Genomic DNA, 19,018 nt, shown 5'->3' with positions numbered 1-19,018 from the left:
AAGGACATTCTGGCTGAGAGTGCTGAAGAGGTAGCCACCGACCTAAGAAAATGTGTCTTAGGAAGATGAGAGGGCTCCACCTTTCTCATAGAGTAAACCAGGAAATACAATTAGAGATCCATTTGGAAATTATCAATTTAGAAATTGCTTGGCCACATTTATTCAAGGAGAAAGCTACAAATAGCTGGTCGGATTTTCTGAAGGATTTAGTCCTGTATAAATAACTTCTCAACAGTCGCTGTACATCCAAGGTATGGAGAAGATATTCACCAATATTAGAGTGATTAGGAAGGAAAACAGGTAACTGCATATCCTGGTTGAGATTTCTTTCAGTAGCTACCTTAGGCATAAAAGAGGAATTAGTTCTCATAGTCACTCTTTCCTTATGAAAAACAGTATATGATGCTTTAGAAGATAAGGCCTGTAATTCAGAAACCCTCTTGGCCAAAGTAATAGCCACCAGAAAGGCAGTCTTCCAAGAAAGAATTGAGATCACATATGAATGAGCAGGCTCAAAGGGACTTTGGGTGAGAGATTGCAGCATCAATGTCAGATCCCAAGAAGGGGTGGGATCTTTAACTGAGGCCTGAGAAGAAAGATGCCCTTCATGAAGGCATTATATAACCTAGAGGGAAAAGGTGGGTTCAGTATTGACATGAAAATTAGAAATGGCCACCAACTGCAGCTTGATAGTAGAGAAGCTGGCCCCCTGATAAATAAGGGCTGGTAAGAAGAGAAGGATATCTGGTATAGGAGCTGAAAAAGGATCAAGATTCTGTTCTGCTGCCCAAAAACAAAAATGTTTCCACTTACTATGGTAGACCTTTTGAGTAAAAGGCTTATGTGAGGCCATTATAATTTTTCTGATGGGAGAAGCCAGCCTAGACTGCTTTACTATGATGGGAAGTGGAGAATCCACATGGTCAGGTGAAGTGACTAAAGATTGGGTGGTGGTTCCGATGGGTGAGAAATGAGATCTGGAATGAGGTCCAGTATCCATGGGGGATACTTGAGACGAGACCTGAGGAAGGAGAAGCACACCTGACGAGGCCAGAAAGGCACAGTGAGTATCATAAAACTCCTCAGTCTGAAGGCTTTCTGAAGCACTTTGGGGATCAATGGAAGAGGAAGGTAAGTGTATAGGAGACACGGGGGTCAATTGTGAGCAAGAGCATCCCTTGGGGACAGCCCCTCTGGGGGAATCATTGCAAAGTACCTGTTGCTTTGTTGTTCACTGGGGATGCAAAAAGATCACAGCAAGGTTGGCCTCAATGGGCAAAAATTAAGATGCCAATGACAGATTGAGGGACCACTCATGCAGAGTCGAGGTAGACCTGCTGAGCTTGTCCACCAAGACGTTAGACTCCAAGTATGTGCATTGCAAGGAGAAAGTGACTGGAGGAGATCACCCATTCCCACACTCTCGTGGCTTCTCTGCACAGTGGGTACAATCGTGTTCCCCCTTGTTAATATACCAGACCACTGAAATGTTGTCGATATAAATCGCCACCATTCCTAGAGGAAGGCAGTCCTGAAAGGCTTGCAACATTAGGAGGACTGCCCTAATTTTTAGAAAGTTTATATGCAGTCTGGTCTCCATGGGGTACCATGTGCCTTGGACAGTCCTGCCCTGAAAATGTCCACCCACCCCAACAGGGAAGTGTTAGTGGTCACTGTGACCATGGGTGGAGGAAGAGAAAATAGCCTGCCCTGAAGGAGATCCACTGATTGAAGCCACCATTGCAGATGCTGTCTGCAAATGGGAGTCAACGGAATAGACATGGACATTGTACGAGACAGACTAGACCACTGCACCACCAGCATCCTTTAGAGCACCCACACGTGATATCTCGCTAGAGGAATGAGGAGAATAGCTGCCAACATGAACCCCAGTGCTCTAAGGTTAAAGTGTGCCTGCGGTGATGGAACCTCCAAGATGGCCCTGACTTTCTGCCTGATCAAGCCCACTCTGTGGGAAGGCAGTGCTGCAACCTCTGTGATAGTGTTCCAATGAATTCTAGACTTTGCACCATAGACAGCTTCAACTTTGCCAAGTTGATGGTGATCCTGAGCAGTTCTAAGGTTTGCAATAGAGACTGTGTAATAGAAGCCAGCTGATGCCTTGTGGGAGCTGTGAGGAGCCAGTCATCCAAGTATGGAAAGACCTGAAATCCCTGAAGCCTCAGCTGAGCCTCTACAACTGCTAAGCATTTGGTAAACACCCTGCAGGCTGTGGTGAGTCCAAATGGCAGGGCTCTGAACTGAACTCCGATCCGGAAGCACAGATGCCTCCTGGAGTGCTTGCCTATCTTGATGTGATAGGTGTCTTGGAGGTCTATGGAGCGCATTCATTCATCCTTTTGCAGCAGAGGCAGGATGGACTGGACAGTGACCATCTGGAATTTTGACTTCTTGACCGACAAGTTAAGTCTGCTGAGGTCCAAAATCAGACGTAGATCCCCAATCTTTTTTGACACCAAAAAAAAAGTGAGATTAAGTTCAGGATACTCTCTGTCCTGCTGGGACTTCCTGGATGGCTCTTTTCTGTAGAAGTGTCAAAACTTCTCCTTGGGCCAGTTTTCTCTGACTGGGTGGCACATCACAGAGAACCTTCTTGCAAATTAGAGGAGGTTGGGAAAATGGAATGTAATAATCTCTGGATATAATCTTGAGCACCCACTGATTGTTTGTTATAGATGCCCAAGCACTTGGGTGTAATGAAAAATGACCTCTGGCTTGCCTGCAGGGCAGGACAGTTGGGCAATGCCCCAGGGACACTGAAAAGGCTTCTCAGAGAAAGGTTCCCTGGAACCCTAATTTTGTGGACCCCCCCTCTGCCCCTAGGGCAGTGTCTACCATTGAATCCTCTTCCCCTGCCTCTGTAAGAGGAATCCTCTGGAGTATCCTGGAAAGAGTTCTGTGATCTGCAGAATCAGAGCTTCTTACTTCCCAGTTGGTTTTTGGAAAACGACCTTAGGGGTGTAGAAAATTTGATCCCGACCACAGACAGAGTCTTGCCGTCCTGCTGACTGTGTTAAGGTCTCCTTACTGAGGGTCCAAAAAGTGAAGAACCTTTGAATGGGAAGTTGGTAAAAGACACTTTGAAGGGTTCTGCGAACCCACATAACTGCATACAGGCATGACGCCGGATGGCAATGCCTGCACCAGCCACTCGAGAGGTACCTTCTGCTGCATTGGAGATCAACCTCATCGGGGAATTGGTAATAGACAAAAGAGTAGTGAGCTTGGGAGATACCTTCTTGAGGTCCTCTTCAGGCATTAACTCTGAAAGAGATTTGGTTAGTTCAGAGACCAGCTCTCTTTGGAGGTGGGTGAAATGTGCCAAGTAATTTAGGGCTCTCAGGCCAAAAACTTGCTGAAGCATAAACACACTTCTCATGCCTGTCATCTGAGACTCTTGATTTGGGGGATGGACATTGGAGCTCTGTTCAGCCAGCTCCTTTTTTTGTGGCTGTAGCAACCGCAATAGCATCAACTGGCACTCCCTTGCTCCATTATGCTCTGCCTGTGTGTGTGTGTGTGTGTGTGTGTGTGTGTGTGTGGGAGGGGGGCTCAAAAACTTTTCCACTTTCTTAGGAACCGGTTTCACAGTGTCAGGTTCCTTCCATGCCGTGCCTGTGATGAGATCAATAAGCTTGTCCACAGGAGGAGACATAGGAAGTAGATGGATCCATCCTGAAAGCCTCCAGGAACACTGATTCCACCAAAGATGTGGTTTGGGGTAGCTCCAGAATGTCCCTGAAGGAGACATCATCTGGCGGAGATCTTGGGGACCCATTCCCTTCATCAAAATCTGTGTCCTCCCTGAGTGACTCCATAGGGGAATCCAAGTGCCTCCTCTTACACAGTCTCTCCGAAGTGGCTGTTCTGTAAGGGGCTCAGGAGAGGACTCTGAAGAGAGGAGAACCCCTGTGGTTCTGGATTCCTGAAGGCTGTCTCGGGAGGGCTGAACCTGGAGAGGATGAATGGGCTCAGGACACCTGATAGTGACAGGTTGGAAAGTTCCCAGAAGGGGAAGGACACTGCTGCAGATGTGGAAAAGGTCCGCTCTACCACCCGAAATGCCGAAACACTCAAGGAAACCATGTCCTCGTCCCCTGTATACAAAACCACAAGGAAAGGGGAAGTGGAGCCTGCCCCAGGCCTAGGCCCTTTGGACAGTACTGGCCCCAAGTTGTTGAAGGCAGATGCCCCCAGGGGAAGGGACCTGTCTGAAATACTCTGACAAGTACCCCTCCCTGGGACCTGGTGCTTATCTCACGGAGCCAAGACCCACTCTGATCCAAAGCCACAGGGACAGAGCTAGTCAGGGCCCCAGGGGGAACCAGGAAAACAGCCATTCCTGGATCCACCAACACCCTCTTAGCAAAAACTGGGACCTGGAAATCCAAAACCATAGGAATCGGAAGAGGACAAGCCAGTTTAGGAGCTGAGGATCTCCCCGAGCCCGAATGAGCTGGGGATGCCAAAAGGTCCATCTCTGTCTGGGCTCTAAAGAAACTCTTCATCATCCTGTCCATGTCAGAATGTAATATGCTCCTGAAGGATCTGGAAGAGGCTAAGGAATGGGTGGATTTTGATGTGGAAGCCAGCTTGGATCCCACCACCACCCCGTGGCGTTCCTGATCTGGGGAATGACTTCTGTGTGTGGGATCCATAAGCTTTGAATCCTGAGAAGATCCAACTAGGGATCCCTGAGTAATTCCTGATCTAATGAACACGTCAGATCCGAACCTGGTAGATCAGCTTGCCTTGGATCCGGGGGAGCTAATGGATCCCGGGTTCTCCAATCCACGGAGACCTCAGCACCAGAAGACAGATCCTGAACCTTTGGATCCAAAACTATCAAGGACGACTTTGAATCGGAGAGGGCGTGATTCGAGTGTCTTGGCCGACTATAGGGGAAGTAATACAAACCAGAATGCTTTTTTAAGGCTAAAGGTTAGTGTTTTCTGAAAGCATATAAGCTGTTTTTCACTTCTGAGAAAGGAATGAAGCTAAGACAAGAACAGAAAACAAGTGCAATTAGGAGCACAGGTTGCAACATGCATCTTAGCATGGATAACCTTAATGTTAGGTTAAGCTACGCTTGTGTGCAACTGTTGATTTGGGACAGTTCCTATAAAGACGGTTAACTTCATTATTTGAAGTTGTGCATAGTTTTGTGCATTTATTTTAAGTTAATAGATTGTGGGAGTGTTCTGGTAGTGTTTACTTTTTTTTGTGTGAGGGTTTTCATTAAGACAAAAAGTCTTGTAAAATGTGAGATAGGTTCAAATGAAGATGATTAGAAACAACTGCATAGGAGATCCACCTGCCAAATATTGGTGGTGCATGTAACACAAAAGCTGGAAACAGACATTTTAAAAAAGCCATCATGTATAATAGGTGGGAGTAATAACTTCTTATAATACCTGCACTAAAAGTGTTACTCTGGAATGTGAATGGCCTCACATATATAGTCAAAAAGGTAAAAATATTGAGTTATATTAAGGAATGCAGAGTACAAATAGTGCTACAGGAGATGCATTTGAAAAGAAGGGAGCATGTGAATGTGATAAAGAAAGGATTTCACAATAGATATTCTATAGAATGTCAGGGGCTAAGGGAAAGGGATGTACCTATATTAATTACTGGAGGAGCTCCAATAGTGATAGAAGAGGAATAGTATTAGTAGATTTGTGGTAGTCAGGGGCTGCTGGCAAGTGAGGAGAATTATGCTGGTATGTATTTATATTCCATCTAAAACTGCTGTTGTGGAGCTTAAGAAATTTTTGGAAGAAATAATCAGCTTTCAGCAGAATATTACTTATAGGTGGGAACTGGAACTGCATTTGCAACAGTCAGGATGTATTGGGGGACCGAGAAGGGAAAGTTTAACAAAAGAGGGTATATTTCTGAAGAAATGTATGAAAGTGTTTGCTATGGAAGACATGACTTCAGTAGCAGGAACTCTGAGATAATTTACATATTATTTCCCAAGGTACAATAACTGGGCTACACCAAACAGAAATTATATTTTACAGGAACATGTGCATTTAATTAAAAGCTTCGATACACAGATCATCTGCCAGTAACAACTAAGATTAAAATGCATAGTAATTAAGTACAAATGCGACACTGGCACTTCCCCATCTACCTGCTAGAAGATTAATTTAAGGAATTTGTAGTGGAAATTTTTAAAGAATAATTAGGAAAGGTAGAAATTTCTTCAGAAGTTATAGCTAGTGAGTAAGGTAAAATGACAGTGGAGTTTAAAAATAGGGTAGAAATAAAAGAGAGAGAGATGGTTAAGAAGTAATAAGAATTTATTTAGAGTGGCTGACAAAGGTTAAAATATTACTGAATATGGGGAATCTCACAAAACAAGAAGAGGTGTGCTAAAGTGAAAATAAGGGGTTGTCTGGATACTAAGTGTGATTTTCAAAAGACTACTGTTAAGCAACTGCTTTTGATAACTCCAGAGCAACAAAACTCTTAGCACAGTGACTTAGGTAACAGTAAGTGGAAAGCGTTTTTGCCAAACCTAGGGAGCCTATAATAAGAAAAATAACTGGAGATAGTGTAGAGGTATTAGAGATATTTCTAACATTTTATGAACTTTTATATGTGTAAAGCACAGTAATGTGGAAATCAAGAAAAAGTCAAATGGAAAGATTTATGGAAGACTTATGCCAAGATTAGAGGTAGATGACACTCAACAGTTAAGATAGGATGAGGTAGATAAAAATGGTGATGTATAGTCAGTCTGCTGGAAGGTCTTCAGGAATAGATGGTATTCCTTTGGAGGTTTAGAAGCTAGGAGGAAAGAAAGTGATTAAGATCTTGAAGGTTTTGTTAAACAGTATTATAAAAAGAGAAGAAGCACCAATATTCTAGAAGAAAGCTGTGGTAGCTGTAGTACCTAAAGATGGTAAAGACCCATCAGACCCAGCTTCATATAGGCCCATTTCAATTTTAAACCACGGTTATAAAGTGTTCATGTCTATTATGACTAATGAATGGCAAAAGAGTTGCTAAAATTGATAGATAATGGATCAGTGGGAGTTTGTGTCAGGGTGGTAAACGTTTGACAACATTAATAGAACAATGATGATCCAGAAGCAGAATGCAATAAAATGCTGCTGCTGTTGGTGGATCTTGATGCAAAGTAAGGTGGGGTTTTAGGAATAGGGCAATGGAAACATTTGCATTCCCTGATACAGTGGGAGAATATTTGAGGGATCAGAGGCAAAAATTAAAGTGGGAAGGTTCCTCTCTGATAAGTTGTCTGAATAGAGTAGTCAGGTAAGGGTGACCTCTTTTTCTTGTGTTATTTGCATTATATTTAGAGACGTTTGCAAAGAAAATGAGAGACTCAGAAATTCAGAGATATAATTGGTATGGTAACCAAGAAAATTTGGCATTATTTGCAGACAATATTATGTTGTATGCGATAAAACCAGGTTCAGGTTTTTTTTTTCAGGCTATAAAATTAATGAAGACAAAACAAAGGGTATAGCTGTAAACTGTGTACCCACACCTGGATTTTTTCAGCAATACCCATATTTAAGGGGACATGATAAAATGAAGTATTTAGAATTATGGGTTAAAAGGATTATGTTATGACAACTAACGATATGTGGGTAGAGACTAAAAAGATAATACGAAAACTGAGAAATTGAAAGATCTTGTTTATGGCTATGAATAGCAAGATACAGTCAATGAAAATGGTTTTGGTCCTTTTAGTTTTTTATACAAGCCAGGTGTATTTTTATTAACCAGAGGAGAAGTTGTGGACAGTAATTTTGTGAAGAGTTGAAAGATTTTGTCGAGAGGGTAAGAGGGAAGGGTCAAGTGGGATAAGTTGATCCTTCCAGTAGAACAAGGAAAGGGTATTTTAGAGCTACTTGGTTAAAGCTCATATACATAACACAAGTAGAAAGCTATAATTTAAAGAAGAAAGGGATGATGGGGAGTGGAGAGTTAAGAAATTAGGAGGTAGTGGGATTTTGTCTGCACAGCCTTAAGGAGAATAACAGCAGCCATACAGAATGTTATATTCATAAAGTAGCAAAAAGTATTCTAAAAACTAAGCCAATGCGAGAATGTAGAAAAGGAGATTCTGCCTACAAGGATGACTGTAATTAAGGGTACAAAGAATAGTTAAGATGAGGTGGGCATTTACTGGAGAAAACTGAAAAAGGAACCTTGGTATTGGGAGCAAATATCTAGAAAGGTAAAGGTAGTAGAATGGGAAGAGGCCAAGATGATGTGTGGACTGCAGGCTGGAGACTGCTTTGCCTATCCGGGATAGATTTCAGAGTACAGGCAAAAAGAAAGCATAAGTGAATCCTAAGTGAAAGACATGTTCTGGTAGAGTTTTTAGATGTATGTAGAACAAAAGCTGTTGTTTAAAAAGGGATTATTAGTAGCTCATATAAAATATTGCAAAATAACTATAGGAATCAAATAGAGGAGGTTAGAAAAGATGGGGAAGAGAGATTGGAAAAGCAATTCACAAGGAAACAATGTGAGGGCATACATAGGACTTCTGTATATCCAACAAAGTGTAAAAGATTTAGGATTTTTGCTTGGTAGTGTTTTTGCATATGTATTTTTGTACTCTAGGCAAACTCCAGAGAATTTTTTTCTCGGGTAGATGGCAAATGTTGGAGGTGTGATGGGGAAGAAAGAAGCAACTGGGAGCATATGTTTTGGGAGTGTGATGAGTTGGCAGACTAAAACAATTCCTTACATAGTATTCTGTCAGAAGCTCAAAGGTTTGTAGAGGGTTACCAGGCTAATGGCACTAGAGTCCTTACAAGCCTAGCCATATTTACCCGAGTTGCCCCAATTGTCAGTGGTTATTTGAGTGAAGTTTACAGAGGTAAGGGTCTGTGGTAGTTAATAATGACTTCCTCTGTTCAGGAGGAACATGGATGCCACCCCAGGAATGAGTTTGCAGTCACCCATCCATTGATCTAGGTTGCGTTTGAAGAGGGTCAGAAAAGGGACTCTGTTTCACGTGAATTGGAAGCTTGTAACAGAGAAGTGGCAGTCTCTGGGAGATGTCTCTCTCTGCAGCATGACCTGTTCATGTCAGAGGCTAGGTTAAGATCCCTGGAGCAAGCGAGCAAATGGGTGTAATTAAGGAAATGTGGTTTTGAGCTGGAATACCAGATCTGAATTGTGTAGACATAGTGGGGCCTTGTTAAGTTTAATTATGGTGGTTGGCAAAAAAGCAGTTGCTAGAAAATTGAAATCAAAGTCTAAACCAACTTTATTTGACATAGTGACTATTGTAACATAGATAAAAGAACTGGAAGTGGAATCTTTAGAAAAGAATAGGAGCAGATTGCATAGAAAAAAATGTAAATTGTGGGAACAATACAGGAAGAATAATGTTGTGAAAGAGAAGTGATGTTTACAGGAAGGCATGAATTGAGCAATTTATGTAATGTTGGGTTGATAATTGCATAAAGCCTTGTATGTAATGTAGAATGTTTATAACTGTTAACATGGGTTGTTTTCTTTTATGTAAATGAATGTTTGTCTATGCCTTAAATGATAATTCAGTAAAGGTGTTAAAAACTTCTCTCATTTCAAAGCAGGCCTTCTGATTTCCCTAAGTGTGACTTATCCCATTATCAGTCTTTAAAGTTAATGATCATTAGTATTTCTGTTTATCAAAAGTACAGCCATTTTGGAATTTATTTTATTGTCCTTCACATTAGTTTATTAAAATAGTCCATATAGAGTTTACAGGCCTAATAAACTGTAATGGCTGATAGACTGATTTTCTGGCTTTTATGCATTGCTATTTTTTTCTTTTCCAGAGGCTTGAGTATAATAAACATTCCTGTTTTTAACTCTTTCAGGCTGCTTCTCAACCTGTTGTTGATATGAGCCAAGCTTCATCTGATAACAGTCCTTCGTCACAAGGTGAGGCAGCAGCATCTGTGGACAGTAACCAGAGTCCCAAAGAAGGTGTTTATACCCAAGGTGACTGGGAACAAAAAGGAGAGAAACAAAGCCCAGCAGCACAGCCACTACTGGAACACCAATACTGATAAATATGTCACAGGAACCATCAGTTAAACAGTAAAAAGCCAAAAACGTGACCTAAGTGGTTAAATGATACATCTCAGTAAATGGTTGCAAACGGAACTTTTTTATTTTTATTTTTTGCACATAGTATTATGAAACCAAACTGAAAGATTGACAGTTGTCCTCTACAACATTGTGTAGAGTCAGCTTTGGGCACCAGCAATCCCAATGAACTGAGAAGTCCCCTGAATTTAGGGGTTGAAGTTAGTGCACATGTTCTGTTTTATTTTTTAAAGTTTACATATTTTTGTAATGTATTAGTTTCAGTAAATGACTTAGAAGTCATCATCATTTTGAGCATCGTGGCATCAGGATGTCATGTACTCACTACAATACTGCCCAGCCTGTGTGTGTCACAGCAGGGTAGATGAGGGGGCACACAATGGTCTGGTCCATTGTCCTCTCTGTTACTAGACTGTCACTACGAATAAACAGTGCTTTTGTACTTATGATTCTTAAGGCCAGTGACAGCATAGCAGTTTGCAGTCCTATCAAGCAGCCGCAATAACAAGGCATTGCTTTAAAATGCCTCATTCTAATCTTTAGGTATGCCTGAGTATCTCTGCCTAACTTAAATTAGAAACTTTTGGGGGTTTGGCAGAGGTTTGCAGTGAAGCACAGCTGTAGCAAATGGAAGAGGCTGTTAATTATTTAATTTGCAAAAAGGTGCATTCCAGTTTTATTTTGGAATATGAGAAGTATCCCTTAGGCTGCTAACATTCTTAATCAGATATGCATCCTGTAAATTGATTTTATCTGTGTACACAAAGATTAAACTTCAGCCTATTTTGTAAGAGTAAAAATTAAATATAGTCATACAGTAAAAATAGTTGCAATATCACATGCAGGCAGCATGGTAGTGTATTGTACACACTGTGATACATCAATGTTTCCTCCATCATCCAATATCCTTTCATGTTCATTATTTTGTAATCCTATACTATGCAGTTTCCTATAAAGTGGTGCATTTGTCTGTCAAATATAATCATAAAGGTGAAGTAGTGGCTTACTGCTGAGGAGTGAACTGTAAAAATCCTACCAAATGAAATGCTGATTAGCAGATTTCTATCAGTATTGCTGCACTCAAGTTAACAGAAAAACAGCAGTTTGTTTTTCCTCTGATCTCCTGCTGACCAAGGAAGCCTCTTGTTCATTTATCCCTGGAGTGAGATCACTGTGGCCCATTTAGTCATCTACGTACAAGGCATTTAATCTGACATACAAACCAGGAGCAGTGCTGTCAGTTGCTTGGGGACCATGGTTTTCTTATTGTCCTAACACCCGCATACAAGTCTAGTATTCATTCTTTCCAGAGGATGTGAGCATAGCACAGGATTGTCACTCAGTTCTGTGGTTGATGTAAGCCTGCAGATGACCTCATTTCTTGTACTGTTTGTGTCTGGACTTGCACCCCACCACCTTTACTCTTGAAAGAGGCGAGTGGGCTTTGCCCGTTCATTCCTCTCTCTCGCTCTCTTTTTTTCTCTCTCTTTCTGTCTCCTTAGGCAGCTCTAGCAGTTGACCTACCTGCTGATCAGGTTTTGGTTGCCTGGGGAGTACTCAGGTCTTTATCACTCTGTGTCAGTGGAGGTGGAAAATTAACAGCAGTTTAAATGTAGCTGATTTGATTAAATATGATTTTCTGTCTCCCCATTTATATTGCTGTTCAGCATCTGAAAAACAGGACATAGTTTTAAGGTTTTTTTTCTGGTGAGAGTGGTGAATGTTAATTGCTTTTTTAGATGTAAAAGAGTGCATTTAGAATAGAGATGAACTTTAGTTCTGGTCATTGCATTGCTTGGAGTCAAATCAGTGCTGTCCTCTCTTCTCTGTGTAGAAGATGTTTCATTCTTGTCCGTCCTAGTTGGAATGGCTTTTGATTAGCTTTTCCCTAGTTCTTAACTTGAATTTTGAAATGCTGGTGTTGAACAGAATATATAAAGCATTTATTTTTATAGCATCTGAGCAGAAAATCTCAAATCCCATGCCTTTGCTTCTGGAACTTGACTATTTGATAACTTTTAATAGGGACATGGGTGCTTTCAAAACTCTGTTCTGCTATCTTTTTTCCTTGATTTACTTTGTTCTCTGAGCACTGCCGCCTTTTTCTATTAGAATCTCATCTTACCCCCAGAACCATAGCAAACAGTGTGCTAGAGGGGAAGGGGATAGAACTGGGACATCATCCCTATATTGTTAATGAAGAGCAAAGGGATGAAAAATCTGCATCATCACAGCACTAATTCACCTGTGTCTTTAGTTTACTGTCCGTTGCTCTGAGGTGTTGTATTCAGGTATAGTATGTCAGCAGTGAGGATCACACATTCTTATCCAGTGTGTGTATGTGTCCATGCAAGTCTAATAGTCTTTGCTAAGAAATTCATGTTTGCATGATCTCTTTTAGTTTTGTTTTCATTTGAAATAGTCTATATTGTTAAATATAGCAAGTTCATGGGCAAGTAGCTTAATTTTTACACAGTATGTTTTATGCCTTGATTTTTGCACAATCCTCCTCACCCTTTTGCCTTTTGCAGTTGATTCTGTGTTGCTTTGATGAACTTGTTTCCCCAGCTGTTTTCTTGTTTCTTCAGATTTGTAGTTCCTTTAGAAAGACTTTGGAGTTGTTGCTTAGGATATTTAAATTTTGCCATTTTTCTTTTTCTTCTCAGAAATCATTCTGGAAAGCCATTATTTGAATCTTCCAGCGTTTTAGTTGGAAACTAGGACCTTAATTTAATGTAGTTCAGCTGCTTTATGTAGCAGTAATGAAAAGTACCTCTTGCTGGGGAGACTTTGATTTTGAATGATTATGTGTGAAATGTGTGATTTTCTTTTGTTTTCGAAGAAGAAAATTAGAAATGCCATTGCGTAGAGGAATATGCATAAATGCCTTTTACAGCCGACGGTCTTGTTTATGTTTGTGTTGTGTAGCCATTGTACTCCATCTGCCAGTACTTTTTTGCTTTCTGGGTCCATTTCCTTCTCCAAGATGGAGGAAAAGAGCAATACTTTAGGCTACTATGTCAGCTGCCATCTAAAATAACGTTTAGCTACCTGATTTTTCAGCACTTGGAGGTGTTGATTTAGCCTTTCGTCATTTTCATTGTAGAGATATTTGCAATTTCAGAAAATTGGTTCCCTTTTTCACATAACTTTAAGGCTACAGCTTTACAACAGAAAAAATGTTATACAGGTAAGCTCTTAGATCTAACAGGATTTAACCACTTTCTGACATTTTAGGATTTCTTGCTCACCTGTTCATAGCCATGCAGCTAGTTTTTATTTCATTTGTCTTCCATGTGTGAGTAGCACTTCTTGCCAGCATACACCATGCAGCTTACATTACTTTATAACTCACTCATTCTAACCTGTGCTCAGTTTTTTCTTCCATTCAGAGCTGGTTGCATTTTTCAACTGCAGTCACTGCAAAAGATGTGGATCACTTATGAACATTTGTCATTTGTTTTTGTTACCTGACAGTAACATCCTTTTTAGCTTAAATGTTGTTTTAAACAGTGTAACTGTTCCTGTTATCTTAGGACTATGTCACACTAAGGTCTTTTTAATGAATGCATTTACGGCTGTCAGAAAAGATTAGCATTTTAGGTACTGTTAGGGTAATAGTGACTTTGTTTCAGATTGAGTTATGGCAAACTTTAATTAAAAGTACCAGCATAAAGTGATGAAAGGTCCATGGTAATTGAGTTGAACAAAATGAAACACAAATAATAAAGAAAGCCTTCTTTGTGCTTGCACAGAATGATGAAAATGGTAAGCTAGAGAGAAGGTTAACAGAAAAAAATATATCTTGTCTTTCATCTAACTATATTGTTTGGAAAGCAAACATTCAATCATTATCCCTAAAAATTCTACTTTTGACAGTGCTGTGTCTTTAGGGTTTAAATGGGTAAAACATTTGTCTTCAGTTCCCATGAAATATTAAATCTCTCTTTTATGGAAAAAATAGGTTTATTTTGTTTTACACCATGTCCATTCAGTCAACACTTTTTAAAAAATAAAATAAACTGCTTACCTGTTACATTGACTGAGCAAAATCCATAAGGAAATATGATCATCTGTTCATTTTATTTTTGTAAAGCAGATAGGACATTTTTAAAATACCTGGCAAACTGCATATATTCTTGATAAAAAAAAAAAAAAAAAAACATGAGAAATCTCATAATGAATAGTCAGCAGTCAGTCCACCAGACTCTCAGTTTTTTCAGATTTCTGCATTAAAAATGTGCAGGCTGAGAAATGCATGTGAGTAGTAATGCCCCCCCCCCCAACCACTACATATCCAATTTTTCAGATGCTCAACGTGGAATATTTCTAATAGAAATGAGATTTTGTAGGGCAGACCATATTTGCAACTAATGCAAAAGACTAGATTTCACTTTTTTGTCAAAATAAAAGCTCATTCATGTAGAATTGGTGGTGTTACTGTTTGTTTTATGTAGTAGTAAGGTATTTCAGATACAGAATTATTTTATGCAACCATTTCACGAAAAGTAAGAAATATTTTTTGTCCTAATAGCTCAGGGCATTCATCATTTTTCATTTTTTCCACAGGACTCAGCTGCACAAATAGGAGCTGTCCTGACCAAAGAGGGACAGGTGGTAACCCTACCACAGTCCTGCAGCTGGACCTTTGCCATTATAAGGCATCATTTCTTAAATGTGCAGTGCTACTTTTACTAAAGTTGACACTGTGCTGCTTTGAATTTTCCTCAAGATGCGTTTCCTGACATAAAGTATTCTCCTCAAATTGGGTAGTATAAGTTGGCATAGCAAGTTTATTACATGCAGTTCATCCCCCTTTGGACTTCTTTTTTGTTATCATTCTTCCACTACAGACTGGACCATAGTGGTGTTATCCCACACATTTTAATTAGGCAAATTAAACTCTGTATAAGGACATTGCTTATATTGTACGCACGCTGAAGCCTTTGTTAAGGTGAGATATTACTGTATACACAGGAATGTAACTTCTAGGAAAATTAAGCAAGTGACTACAAATGGGCAAATGGGTGAGCAAGAAAGGCCAGTTTATGTAATCTGCTTCATTCATTGTGCCTGTCTCTGAAAGACTTATTCATACAACTGTTCTTTGTTAGTGTTAAAAAAAAAAAAAAAAAAAAAGACTTCATTAAAGTGACAGAATTCAAAGTTAAGGCGTTGTGCAATCAGATTTAGAGTGTGGACATAAAGGTAGCATTTCAAATGGAGGTGAGGCACAAGCAGATTTAGTAACATTACATTCATTAAGTTCTTCTGCAGGAGTCAGTACATTTGTTTAGTAGAAGTGGAGGTGTTGTCAGCATTAGTACTCAGCTTTTTCAGAGTGTAAATGTCTGACTTGTTTACAGGAGCATAGCATAGAATTTGTGTGACCCAAGTAAACACTGTGACTTGGAGGTGGATTATTTCAAATGACAAAAAAAAAAAAAGTTTATGATGGTTAGTGACTTTGCAGATTTGTTTACATAGCAAGTTGCATTCCATAGCAATATCCCCATCTCCTACCTGCGTGAACAGATCAGTTCACCCATTGCTCCAAACAAGTACCACATACATAAAAAGGCAGATTAAAAGAAACTGTGAGTTGACAAATCTCTTCCTTTTCCCATTCTAACATCTCCTGAGGGAGGAAGGGTTGTGGCTGCAGTGATATACCTCTGACAAGGTATTTTAGGTAATGTACACATGATCAAAATGCTTATGCTTCTTGTTTAGCTGCTTATAGTACCCCAACTTGGCTCAGCCATTTGTTCTAGTTTAATATGAGATGTACATGATGCCAAGAGAAGAGGAATCGAAAGTGCTGACATTCCTGATAGTTTGACATATTCATTACGTCTAGGTGAGGTGTTATAAAGTGAAAGCTGTAGAAAGTAACTGCTCTCCGATATGTGATATGAATCACTGAATAAAGTACTACATAAATGAAGAGAGAACCAGTTTGTGGCCATTAGAAACAGGTTGAGTTTGTATCAGCTTGCTTCCTTGCCATTTGTAAATCCTGGCTATGAAAATGTGCCCATAACATATTTTCTTAAAGATTATTATGTATGTTTATGTTAATTTGCAGTTATGGAGAGCTACTCTGACCATGTATTCTCACTGCTTAACATTTCAGCTGTCAGGTCCTGTATGGAATTATACGAATGTTGGTGGTGATTTATCTTTCTTATTTCACCTTTAATGTGGGATAAACATAAAGCAGAGGTAATAAATGTGTAATTTGCTTTATATCATATGTAGGCAGTACCAAGAGGAAACTGCTAGAATTTGTTATTTAAGATTGGGTTTATCAGATTGTATACTGAGGCTTGTAGCTCTCAAAATATGTGTACCTTTGTAAAATTACTATGTTGTTTTGACAATCTTATGTTCATATGCCATTTTGGGGGAAAAAAAATCCTTGCAACCATGTTATGGATATAGAGTCCCTAATTTTTAAGTCCAGTGCCACTGGGTGATTTTAAGAGGCACTGTTGTAACCTTACTGCTGTGTAAGTTTTTTGTTACATCTGAAGTAAACCATTTACACTTATTAGGTGCTTTCTGCCACCTGATTCCAGGCATTGTGAAGGAACAAAACTGACATTTATTTGTCCTGAAACATCCTTTACTCGGGTGTTGTTTTTTCCCTTTCCCTTTCCTTGACACTAGGTTGTCAGCTTTATTTGTGTTTAGGTATTGAAAGTTGTAGAATATATAAGTTTTGTTAGTTTGCATGTACTCACCAAACCCTACTGAGAAGAAATGTTCATTATCAGAAAGTATTAAATGCATATTGAATGTAGAAGGTAAGTTTATTTTCAGTAGTTTACAACATAGTTATTTTAAGGCATATCCTAAAGTGTCAGATGTGCAGATTGGTTGGAGTGAAATACGTTTTACGTTATGCACAGCATTTGGGTGTATGGTTCATATGTTGCTTTAATGTTTGATGCCACCTTGGAAGAAATTAATTAAAAAACACACCAGGTATATATCACGGATGGAAAGCTGGAGCAGCCTTTTCAGCCTTTCTTCTCTGGTTTCATATCATAGTCTTTCCCTGTCATTGATTTAGATATTTGGGTGCCTCCTGCCTTCCCTTTCTGAAAACTGCTGCTTTAGCTAATTAAAAACTCAAAATGGAATTAACACATTTTTAGTTCGGTTAGTAGAAAGTTAATTTAGGCAGGACCTAATTAGCTTAGATGTAGTGGAGTTTAATGACAGTGCCTTTTAAAGCAAAGGAGGAGGAACAAGGTCTGATAAGGGACATTTCTGCTGTTGTCAAACTATAGGAGTTAAAATCCTGTTAATATTTGTGTACAGCATGCTCTATTTATGTGTTTCCATGAGTGGCCAGAAATTGTTCTGGTTGTATAGTTGAAATGTAGAAAATATTCTGTAAATAACTTTATAAAAATGTCTGTAAACTTTTGAAAATCAATCTTATTTTATACTGCATTCATCAGAGCTTGTACAAATATTAAATATGTTTAAAATACTGTAATAAAATTGATTTGTATGTAAATTTTTTTTAAAAGTTTATAATTAAAGATATGCAGTGTGTGATAATTTACATTGACCATGAGTTCAATTTTACAAAAATGATTACAGGAGGTTGCAACAGCATTTAAGTGAAATGTGTGTGTTTGCGGATGTGCATGCATGACTGTGGGTTTTCAAAATTATTGGTTAGGGATGTTTTATTGAATATCTGAACATATTACAGAATGAAAATAAAGTTGACTTTTTTATGTTGGCAGCAGGTAAGTGAACTGATGATTAAACATGACCACTTTCAGCCTTGACTCAGGGGAGATACAGCAAGACACAGTAGCTTACATGTCAGTAGTAAGTATTGCTTACATCAAACAGAATTTATATAGAGCAGTATTTGTAAGGAGGAAAGTAGAGATTATACATTTAATCAAAGCATGTTGTGTAACTGTTAAAATTGCTTCTTTTGTGAGTATCACATCCAAGAGGGTAATAGAGTAAGACTGAGAAGGTTTTACAGTTGACAGAACTCACAAGGTTAAAAAAATGCTATGTTACAGAAACCCGATTTCAGGCTTCTGGTAACACTCCCTGTCTCTGAAGCAGGGTACAGCACATATCGCTCTTTCTAACTATTAATGGGAGGCGAGGGAGTATCTGTTTTTATGTCCCCAGATATTAACTTGCTAAAGTAAGATTCCATATTCAGGATTTTGGGCATTTTAGTCACGTTCAATAGAGTCAATTACCACATCATTGGCAGCTGTAGATTATATTAAGTGTCACCCGAGGACCATACTTGCTATCTTGACAAACTGAGATCTAGTAATTCAGCTACTCTAATTCTGAATTGACTTCATTTATCCATCCATCAGCTGAAAGTATCTCCCAACTACCTGGAAAATACAACAAGGCATTCTTAGATTCATTAATGCCAACTCCCTAGATCAAGTTGAATTGCTACGGCTCTCACAAGAGGGAGCACTATATATAACTTTGTACTGCCTACAAGTCTGGCTTTTGCTTGCATACCTAATGTTATAGGTTCATAGGTTAGTACTAAGCTAACTGCCCTTGCGAGCCATTTTAAGCCTAGCTAATTATCCCTTGTGAGACTCAAACCCCTGCACCCTTGTGTTTATGAGGCAAACACCTTAACCATTAGGCCACCCTCCCAACCCAATCATCCCCTCCTTGACCAAGTATGCTGCCTAGATTGTCACCTTTTCCCTCAAAGTTAATACCAAGTTACCAACACTTTCAGCTAAGTTTAGATACTATTTCCAACTCCAGCGTTGTATTCCTATCTGTGGGTTTTAATTTCAAAAGTGCTTTGTCCTCTGTTGACCCAATTACCCATAATTTTTCAACCATGTCAATCAGTGTATAGATAAATTAATACCTA

The 19,018-nt window shown here is 39.4% G+C and overlaps 1 protein-coding gene across 2 annotated transcripts in view; it reads left to right on the top strand.

Annotated features, from left to right (window-relative positions):
• PCNX3 (pecanex 3) overlaps window positions 1-17,692 on the top strand; it is a 2,517,385-nt gene extending 2,499,693 nt beyond the window's left edge. For both annotated transcript variants that reach the window (XM_044060478.1, XM_044060477.1), the window contains exon 35: window positions 9,882-17,692. In XM_044060478.1, coding sequence (XP_043916413.1) covers window positions 9,882-10,073 — 192 coding nt within the window. In that variant the 3' untranslated portion in view covers window positions 10,074-17,692. The remainder of the gene's footprint in view (window positions 1-9,881) is intronic.
• Window positions 17,693-19,018: the final 1,326 nt, after the last annotated feature.

The sequence above is a fragment of the Protopterus annectens genome, chromosome 2.part0, assembly GCF_019279795.1.
Source record: "Protopterus annectens isolate FY-2018-M chromosome 2.part0, PAN1.0, whole genome shotgun sequence".
In the NCBI taxonomy this organism is placed as follows: domain Eukaryota; kingdom Metazoa; phylum Chordata; order Ceratodontiformes; family Protopteridae; genus Protopterus; species Protopterus annectens.
The sequence above is the reverse complement of the archived record's forward strand: the minus strand, read 5'-3'. Positions and strand labels throughout refer to the sequence as shown.